Source organism: Stegastes partitus, unplaced genomic scaffold, assembly GCF_000690725.1.
Source record: "Stegastes partitus isolate 25-593 unplaced genomic scaffold, Stegastes_partitus-1.0.2 Scaffold22, whole genome shotgun sequence".
Classification (NCBI taxonomy): Eukaryota; Metazoa; Chordata; class Actinopteri; family Pomacentridae; genus Stegastes; species Stegastes partitus.
In genome coordinates this window covers 1,032,006-1,042,818 of record NW_007577753.1, presented here as the reverse complement: position 1 = coordinate 1,042,818, position 10,813 = coordinate 1,032,006, and the positions used below count along the sequence as shown (strand labels likewise).

At 42.4% G+C, this 10,813-nt stretch overlaps 1 protein-coding gene across 1 annotated transcript; it reads left to right on the top strand.

The window, feature by feature from the left end:
* Positions 1 to 607: 607 nt before the first annotated feature.
* On the top strand, positions 608 to 3,070 carry hs3st1 (heparan sulfate (glucosamine) 3-O-sulfotransferase 1). Its single transcript, XM_008295221.1, has 2 exons — positions 608 to 822; positions 1,386 to 3,070. The coding sequence occupies exon 2, from the start codon at positions 1,523 to 1,525 to the stop codon at positions 2,438 to 2,440; it is 918 nt and encodes a 305-aa protein (XP_008293443.1). The 5' UTR covers positions 608 to 822; positions 1,386 to 1,522; the 3' UTR covers positions 2,441 to 3,070.
* Positions 3,071 to 10,813: the final 7,743 nt, after the last annotated feature.

Below are 10,813 nucleotides of genomic sequence, written 5' to 3'. Positions count from 1 at the left end.
GAGGAGAAGAATGCCAGGGATGAATAACTGGTCTGTCTCTTTCATTGATTTCCCCTGAAGGCGAACAGTGAAGAGAGAACTCCTGGAGGCTCAGCTGAATAGCCCCCCATCCCCGCCTCCTTTTTTTTTTTTTTTCCTCAATCCAAATCCTGAGAAGGCGCAGGCTCTCTATGGGCAACAAATTTACTGAACAGAGCAACTCACACTGCTCCATTTGAATAAGTTGAGCTTTTTGGTAAACACTCTTTAAATCAGAGGTATTTCCATAAAAAAAAAAAGAAAAGAACTCCCAGCAAGATAGGAGCAATTTCCACCTTTTTATGAGCCATCATTACAACATGGTGTTGTTTCATTCTGCACTTTCTTTTTTTTTCTTCCTTTTTTTTTGTTCACATTTCTGCAAGTGTGGCCATGAAGTCCCACACCTGCTCCAGTCCCCCTCCGTCCCTCTCCTCTCGTATCGCACATACCAGCGGCGTTATCTCCGTCAAATACCACAACATTTCAACAACGTGAGTCAGTGAGGGGGGGAGTGGTCCTGCAGGCGTAATGTAGGCGTAGGCTTCCTCACTAACAGCTGGCACTCAAAAACCGGGAGGACGCTCTGGGTCTGATCCACCGCACGCAGGAGGCGCTCCGGTGAAGTTGTGGCTCCGGTTGGACGCAAGTTTTTTATTTGCGCGCACGGAAGAAAAGAAAAGGACCGAACAAAAAAAAAGAAAAGGTGGATCATATATCTGCTACTGTGGACGCGCCGAGAGCTCAGAGAACCAAGCTGCACGAAATGAGATCTTTGTCGAGTGGACGAGTATAGTTAGAAAGGTAAGATCCGTGGGTCGATGCGAAGCCGAGGGGAGACCGTCGGATGCGCAAAACGTGCAGTTACAGATGATTTCAGTTTATAATGTCCAGGATTTCATTTGCAATATTTAAGCTCCTGCAAGCCGCTAATTATCTACGAGATCAGATTCACTGTTTAACATCCAGCGGCAAATGTTTACTGTCTGGCTTTATTTTTATTTTATCTTTATTGGTTGTAAACCTTTAGTTATTTAACAGATAAAACTCTGATTGTGTACATTTTATCAGCAAGCTCATCCCCTGTCAATGCATTGTGTACATCTTGTATAGTGAGATTAAATAAATGACACTTTGTTGTAAGAGCATGCACCGGTAACTAATGCCACATTTTATTATTTGTAGTTACTACAGGGTGGAGTTGAAAGTTTAATCACTCTAACAGTCATAAATGATGCAAAAATGTTGCCTCCGTCAACTTGCAGACTTTGAGTCATAAAACTGTGATGAATCCCGTCATGGTTTTTGTCTCTGCCAAAATTGCTCACTAGCTATCGTCTAATCACAGCTGTTTTCTTCCCTGGCAGTGACGGCTGCTGGCAGAGAGGAGCTGCTTTTTTGCTTTTCGGTCGGACCGTTGTCCTCAGGCAGCTGCTATTTCAATGTGGGATACAGTTTTGGTGCTTTCGCCAGGCTGAAATCCTCCAGGGTCAGGACCTCCCTCATGGCAGCCTTACTCCTCGGGCTGCTGCTCTTTGCAATGCAGTCCCCCCCCCTCCCCTCCAGGCCGATGGCTGACGGGGGGCCACCTTCGCCTCCCACCGCGTCGCCCACTGACAACGGGACCACCAGCCACCCCAACGGGACCCTCCAACAGCTTCCTCAGATCCTCATTATCGGCGTGAGGAAGGGGGGGACGCGGGCGTTGATTGAGATGCTCAGCCTGCACAGTGCCGTGGCCGCCGCTCAGAACGAGGTGCACTTCTTTGACTGGGAGAGCCACTTTCAGAAGGGCTTGTCTTGGTACCTCAGCCAGATGCCCTACGCATTCCCGGACCAGCTGACAGTGGAGAAGACGCCAGCCTACTTCACCTCCAGCAAAGTCCCCAAACGTATCCATCAGATGAACCCTGACATCAAGCTGCTGCTCATCCTCAGAGACCCCACGGAGCGTGTGCTCTCGGACTACACGCAGGTGTTTTACAACCGTCTCCAGAAGCACAAGCGCTACCAGCCCATCGAGTCAGTGCTGGTGAAGGATGGTGAGATCAACCTGGGATACAAGGCTCTCAATCGAAGCCTCTACTATGTTCACATGCAGAACTGGCTGCACTACTTCCCGCTGGAGAGCATTCACGTTGTGGACGGGGACGAGTTGATCAGGGACCCCTTCCCTGAGATGAAAAAGGTGGAAAGGTTCTTAAAGCTGGAACCCCAGATAAACGCTTCAAATTTTTACTTCAATAAAACTAAAGGATTCTACTGTTTAAGAGACCACGGGCGAGAGAGGTGTTTACACGACTCAAAAGGCAGGGCTCACCCTCACGTGGCTCCTGCCATCCTGCAGAAACTCTACCAATTCTTTCACGAACCCAACAAGAAGTTCTTTGAGCTGGTGGGTCGAACGTTCAACTGGAAATGAACTTGCGAGCCTCAGCGTTTTGGTGTAGAGTTGCTTGGGGACGATCTCCTGTTTTCCCTCACTAACAGCGTAGATGAAGAGACAAAGCTAATGTAAATTTAAACTAAATCTATTTTTATACTAGTGCGTTTGTTACAGGAGGACGATCGAGCCAAATATCAGGGCAGGCTGCAGATCATGACACACATTTTACTGTCTTTCTGTACCGTTAGAAACACTCACTACTGTTCGACTCGTCTGATCAAAGCAGACGACTTATTATGACATTGATGATGACATTCAGACTTGAGACTGTGCCAGTTAATGTGTTACATAAAGATAAGTGCTGAGCGGTTTAATATTGTCATACCTTCTCGTCTCACTTCATATAATATGGCATTATTAACGTCTAACTGCATTTGGAGCTCTGAAGGACCTATACCTGCTGCTATGATTTTCTCAGTCACTTTCAGGCACACGCCATACTGAATATGGATTTGTTCTTTTCGTTACTCCAGTTTTTCCTCATGTAAGAGTCAGTTATATAAACACTGTGTGCACATCATATATTGCTGATCATTACAGTGTACTGTAAATGTTTTTTTTTAAAGTTAAGAATTAATACCATAATAAAGATGTATTTTATTTTTAGCATGTCTGATGCTTTTTTTTTCTTCCCCTTCTTGGTTTATCTATTTTTATTCATCCATTATACATCTGTCCGCTGTGCATTTTGTCTTGTGTCATAATGAGCAAAAAAAAAAAAAAAGGTCAGCATTTCCACTCAACTAACAGGGATGTGTCTGTGTGCAGGCTGCAGTCATCTCAGTGGATCACCAGATCGCACTGCTTTCTGAATGAGTTTACACTCATGGACAGGACGTTTTGAACATTTTACTCATGCTGTCTGTCACATGCACATAAAACTATGATGCAACGCTATCATCTATGATCTGGACAGTCTTGAATTTCCTGTTTTGCCACACTTTGTCTGCACAAGCTAATGTGAACCACAGTAGGTTATAGTATGTCAAAAAAAAAAGTGTTCATTTGATGTTTGTAGTACTCCAGCCATGAATAGTTGTATTCCTTCTCAGGGCAGTTTTTTTACACACTGAGAGTAAATTCATAAATTAGGATAAGCATAAGAGAATTGAGAGTGGGCAGATAGGTAAAGTCAGATTTGAGCACAATCTCAACCATGAGAAATCAAAAGAGAAGTTGTTTATGCCCAAGGGTGCGATCTTCTTACTCAGTTTTTAAGAGAGGCAAGGCATTATTTATTCAAATCGTATTGCTACTTTGAAAACATCAGCAGCACAGTCTCAAAGACATTAAGCTCCAAAAACCCACAGTAGCTGTTTCATATTTGAATGTGGCCTAGATTTACTCAGGGGCTTACTGGGACTCTGCAGACAGGATGTTAACCTAACTGCCCCTTTAAACGCAGACCGCAGCAATATTTATTTCTCTCTTATTCTTTTGGCCCTCAGAGATCGTGAACAGTATTCCCTGATCTGCTCGCAGTTAACATGTGTTTTTGTAGTGATACTGGTGAGTAAGTCCATCAACAGCTTTCGCACAGAACAGGTTTGGCTGCAGGCGTAGGGCGAAAGGAGGAGAAAGAGTAAACAGTGTGTGGAGGTGCGAGGCGGAGGCTGATCTCTGCTGTAGCAGCTTGCGTCATCTGTCATGTGCAGCGATAACACCAGAAGCAGCATGTTCTGTGTTTTGAGTTGTTTTGAACGCTTCAATACTCCAGATGGTCCTTCGGAGTCGCCACATCTGGAGGAACTTGCAGGAATGCAGTAGTTGCTTCACTTGAAATCAAGAATAAAGCAGCAGCAATGTCAGTGTCACCTTTCTCTGGGTCGAAGCAGGGCTGATGCAATTTTCAGATAAATCGGTTTTGCCCTCCAAACCACATCCTGCAAAAACACTCATTTAAGGAGAGCTGAAAAAACAACATACCTGCAAATAACGCCAACTTTACAATACAAACACTCAAGCACTTCAGCAAACTTTCTGCTAGTTTACAATTCTACTTCTATATTAGATAGCAAATCAGAGAATGAGCTCATAAAATGCACTACATTGACTTGTTTTTGGCATGTACCCTGTCACAGAAAGCACAATTAGCATCTATTAGTCATTGTTAGCAGAGACTTTTTGCCTCTCAACTTGTCAGATGATTTAATTAAAATAATTGTTTGAGCCCTAAAAGGGGGGGGGACTGTCTAATATTTCACAAAAAAAGACAAATTCAGCACTGAGCCTGAAAAAAAAAGCAATTCCATCCTATGTATCTGAACTCAGTGTTTTCTTTTTTCATTATTTTTGAATCCCTCAGATTTATGTTGTGATTGTTTGAATGGGGCCCAAACCCTGGGCTGGGAACCACTGGATTGAAACTAGCAAGTTAAAACCAAGAGTAAAATCGTGCATATGCATTATTGGTGCACTGTAGCAATGTAATAATACAACATATAATATATCAGTCATGTTTTACATTTGATATAATAAGTACATTTTGCAGATAACACCTCTGTAGGATTTGAAATGCCGAGTTTGCACAGTACCTTCTGAGAGGTGTGATTTTCTTTTTTGCTCTAAAAACGATGCCAATAAAAGTGATCCAGCAGCCCTAAACTGTACTGCTGAAGGCTCAAACTATAAACCGAAAGATGTTAAAAAGCTTCATAATTGAGGGTAACTGCAGTTTTGCTAATAATTCTCTGTGAGTTTGTCACTATAGGAAACCTCTTTCATGTTACAGTCATTTGATCTCTGTTGCTATAAAATATTGATGAGTCCAGCTTTAAGAACAAGGAGGAGAATGTAATGATAATGTGGAGCTTTCTGGATCTTCTCTGCTGAAATTAGTTTGAGCGGTGAGACGTCCTCTCATCCAATCACTGTTTCCGTCTCTGGTTTCGTTGCTGTCTCTCTCCGCTCTGCTTCTACACCAGTCAACGTCAGGGTAGCATCTATTAAGAGTTCATGAACGCCCCATTAGTCTAGTCAGCTGTGCAGCCCCCTAAAGTTTTACAGTCACAGATTTCCCTTAACATCACCTAATTAATCTCAGCCATATAATTAATTTGCCTCTTCGCCCCACATGCAGTAAGAGCACTAAAGCGGGGCTACAACCAGAATTAATGGCCTTGCCCTCCTCCCTGCACCTCCCCCCTTCCAATACCTTCCACCATAACGCTATTTTCTGTGGAACTTTCTGGACGAACTTGGAGCCAGTCTGCCACCCCCCCTCCGGCCCTTCCCCCTGCCGCCAGCCCACACTAGTTGTTCCTGAAGGGGCCTGTTTCCTCCAAATCACAATCAGCCATTCTGGGGTTTTTCAAAGGATGATGTGATCCGATGGAGCACAGCCCCTTCTGCAGTCTCCAGGGCTGCAGCTCGCTTTAATTGGAATAGATTGTTTGTCCACTCAATGTGTGAAGCTCGGCAGAAATAACACATGCAGCCACTCTTTCTGTGTTTTCCATACAAAATGAAATAGGAATGCACTCACACACACACACACACACATGCGCGCACACACACACACACAGCACCCTTCTGGGTTTTTTAAAAGATCACAAGGTAATTATTTTTAGTAAAAATCTGATAGTTTAGCTCTGAGACTCCAATGTAACACCAATGCAAGAGATGCACAACAGGCTAAACTGCTACCTAGTGGGGGGAAAGTCATTAAAGAAGGTGAGCATATGAAATTCACTGAAATTTGTGGGAAGCTTTTATTCAGTAAAACTTGCATTCTAGCCAGAGATAATGTTGCTTCCTTTTGAACCAGGTGACCTTGAATTAAGGACATACCAGGTGAATGAAAAGATTCTCAGAAAGCTCTGGGTCTTATCTGCAGTCTTAAAGAGCATCTTTGATTAAACCCCAACACTGACATCAGTGAATCAAAAAATCTATTATTTAGTCAAAGTCAATGTATGCCGGTTCCTGTTGATTTAATTCATCAGGAAAAGGGGAACTGACAACGTTTGAATTGAACGCGGCTGCTGCGATGTACATTTATGATGGGCCTAACATATGTAGATCGTACCTGCTCCTTTATGTAAACATCTCATTTAACCAAAGCGTTCATATAATTGTCTCCAATCAGTGTTTGATTTAATACTCTGTCAACGCTGTGTAGCAGTTAAACATACTTTTCATCCATGTGTGCCAGAGCTCAGCCTCTTCCTCCTTGGATATTATCGCTATGACTGCCAAACTTTCCGTTCACCCAAAATAAATACAGATAACAATGGTGGCAGATATTGTGAGTTTTGAAACAATAGATCGTAGATTTCAGACAGAGGTCACAGACATTTTTAGCTGGCAACTGCTGATTTTCCTGAAATGACTGTTCGGTCAGGTAAAGTGTTGCAGTTAGATTATCCCTGGATGTAGATGAGTTTGCTCGTTAAGACAAGGTTAGTTTGATGTGTTAGTTGAAAAGTCCATATCAGGCTGTTTTTAGTGTTCCCATCTGACAACATGCTGCACACCGTTGTAACCTGTGCTGACTTTACTGATGACTTCTCGCTCCTGAGAGCTTCATTAGACAAAGTTTGTAGAGAAGACGTAGAGGAGGATTTGTTTTTGCCTTGTGCACTATTAAAGGAGCAGTGTAAAGGATTTAATCGCATCTAGGTGAAGTTCCAGACTGCAACCGCTTGAATACCCGACTTCAAAGAGAACTTACATTGGCAACCACTTCAATGTTAAAACAAGAATGGACATCTCTAGAACCTGTGATTTCAGAAACATAGTGGCACAACATGGTGGCCTCTGTGGAAGAGGACCTACTCCCTATATAGATATGAAGGGCTCATTCTAAGTTAATAAAAACATTATTTGTAGTTACAGATGGTTATGCTCGAATAAAAATATACAGTGTTCAGTTTAACTAATAGATGCCCCTAAATCTAGTGGTGGTGAAATGGTTTGTACTGTTTCGGTCTGAATCGGCTGGCCTTTCTTTGTGGAGTTTGCACGTTCTTCCTGTGTCTCTGTGGGTTTTGTCTAGCTTCCTCTCATGCTCATGGAAGGTTCGTTAGTGAGTGTATGTGTGTGCGTGACCTGTTTGTGATAGCTCAGCGATGGACTGGTGACCTGTCCAGGATGTACCCGCACATAGGCTCCAGCTCCCCACGACCCTCCACAGGATGAAGCATGTAGTGGAAGTGCGACCCTTAAACATGCACAGAGGCTTTTATGCTAAATGTGTTATTCATCGCAGGATGCTCTGTAACAGCAGGGGGCATACAGACAAAATGTTCTGTGACGAGGCAGGAAAAAAGCCACTTCACATGGTTGCCGGCTGGGCTGCAGAGCCACGCGATGCTGAGGAAGAGTTTTATTGTGTTCATGGTTACTAAATGTGTGCACACTATCTCTCCCCACAGTTTTGAGGCCATCGGACTGTCTCTGTGTTCTCTCATAGCAGGATGATGTGACTGTGTACAGGCAGACTTGTTCAGCCTGTGTTTGAACTCAGCGATTGTAAAGGAAAAGCGCAGTATAAGATGGCAGGTGTGCGACAACAAGCTTTCAAATCCTTTTGCAGTCATCGCAACAGGCATGATAGGTTTGACGAGGCTTACCGAGGACACTGCATCAAACATAAAGCAAGCAATATGACAACTGACCCCTAAGCCCTATCTCCATTACTGCTGCTTTGCAGAGGTAGCTTCATACTCCAGCACATCACATAGGCCGTTTACAGCGATGATGGTGGCAGAATTACCAATACGTTTTGGAAATGTATTAGTTGACTTTAGGCAAGCTGACAAAACCGATTACTTGTGTTAGCTCAGTGAATGAGTTTAAAGGGTGACTTTTCAGCATTTCTTAATTATTTCTGACCAACCATAAAACAAGATCTTAGATATGTACTTGATGGTTACATACAAGAAATGATGCCAATGCTACATGTCCCATAAAGACAAAAAACAGCATTTTAATAATGCAGTTCACAGCTAGCGAGTAACACTTGTCGTGTTCCCATGCAACTGTCAAGCTTTTTTGAAACAAACTTTTGAAATGTCGTAAAAGATTTTTTAAAAACAAGTAAATTCAGCCAGTGTCACTAACTTTGGAGTGAATAAACTAGACTGTGCAGCATAATCACAAGGTAGCAGTACAGGAAATGAAATGGTTGTAATAAATAGAGCAGAAAAAGCTGGAAACTAAGCAAAATGTTGGCGACTGCTAAAAAAGAAAAAAATTCAAAGAAGACGTAGAAACAAACTAGATTTGGGCGATCTACAAGAGGGAAATGGAGGGAAGTCTTCAAAAAAGTAATTATTATTACTGTTTATCAATTAAAGTAATTATCATTTCATGTCAGCTGGAATTGGTCATGTTTCTCACTGTCCAGAGATGATGACAAAAAAAAAATAATGGAAACAGATAATTGATCTTGTAAAATGTTGAAATGTTTGCTCTGTCCTAACTTGTTTGGAAACATTGTTTCAGGCTTGAAATTTTTTTTGTAAAATTGTGAAACCTTTTTCAAATGTTGCCATTTCCATTAACCTTTTCTAATGTGATACTTCAGAATGCATATAAAATACATTATGGAAGGTAGAATTATTTGATTTTAACCTAACTCTGTTTGGCTTGAGACTTACATGCTTGTTTGTACATAGAAAAATTCCAACATTACAAATGATAAATAAAGAGCAGTAATCCACTGCCGACGGTAGCTTCAGGCCCAACGTCCACACTGTGAGCAGCACCACACAGTAAACACTGTAGCTCTTCAGAACAGATAAAAAAATGGTTTTATTTACCAGAGTTGGAAAAGCTTAACAAGACACCGCCCTCCAAACTCGAGTACTGCTGTTTTATGTTGTAAAGTTTTGAGCTGTTTCACGTTTTTCCACATTTGAGTTCTGTCACTGGCTGAACCCAGAATCTGGGTGGGCTCTTGTTGTAGATTTTAAATTACTTACTGGAAATAGTCCTTGTTCCGTCCCGTTGCTCTTTGGAAATTCTGAAAATCGCTGGCTTATTTAGCCTCTTGAGCATGTCCAGTGAAAAAAAAACAAAAAAACTCTTAACCCCTATCCTTCAGCTTTCAGGAAGTATGAAGGATTCTGAAACCCTTCCCATTTTCCCTGCACAAACAGAAAACGGTTTTGGCAGTAGATGACCACATTACAGTGAATAAATTAAATCACCTAAATTAAATACCACAGCATATGACTCAAAGTTATGATTCTTTCTCAGGCGATCACACAAATCATCGATTTCCCTGCATGCTTATTATGTCTATGAATGTTTTCATTTTGCTGCTTGACATTGCAACAAATAGCATTTAGATATTAGTTCAGAAAAATGTGGTTTTATCTCTGAGTGAGCTCCATCCTCAACCCTGTTTACCCTTTCAGAGCCAGTGGAATGTAAATATACATGTCATTAGGGGGGAAAAAAAAGAGAGAGGGGCTTGAGGGGAGAGGGAGGCCATGTGCTCTACTGTATGATGTATGTGCATATTTTCTCATCTTTTCGTCATCTTGGTCAGGTCCCACATGTGCTGCTGCTGTGAGAGCCAGTCATCGCTGTGCGTTGTTATCAGTCATTTCCTGGCATGGTGTCTTCTGGCGGAGGAATAAGCCTCCATGGCCAATGATAACTCCCACGGCTAACAGATACCTCTGCATGGGTGAAGCATGACTGGACCCACAGATAGCCCTCACTCCCTCGGTGTGCAAGTGTGCAACATGCATGCTGGCTTCATGACTTACCGCGTGTTTTTCCATGTACATGTGAATCTCCATGCTTGTCGAGAAAATCTGTTTGTGTTCCTGCAAGCACGTACATGTCTGGGATTCAGTGTGTGTGTGTGTGTGTCCATCCATAGGAAGCAGTGAACCATATGGATTTTGATACAAAGCAGGATTTTCAAACTCTGAGCTGTAAATGCTCTCCGTTAAGCGAAACTCAAATAATTCTACATGTGTTATGTTTCTGGGAACAGTGTCATTTGCACTTGACGTCACCGCTGAGCTTATTTGAAATCTCCTGATACTCAAATTATACTGCAGTGTTACTCAGCTTGTAAGAACACAGCGTCTCTGTTGTACAGACACAATAGCGCTGTTGGTTCTGCAGACACGCAACAAATGTTCTCTGTGTACATGCTGCATATGGTTCAAATCAAAGCTAGATGTCATGCGAGATCACTGAAGTATCACATTACAGCATAACTGAATTTTGTGTGTGTGCTGTCTTGATTAAAACAAGTAGAGCGGCTGCATATTGAAACCAGGTGTTGGCTTCTCCCCTGGTAGGGGTGTCATGCTGCTGAACACACTCCTGTTCCAGGTCAATGGCAACCCAAACACATATTAATGATATTCTGGTTAAAGCAAT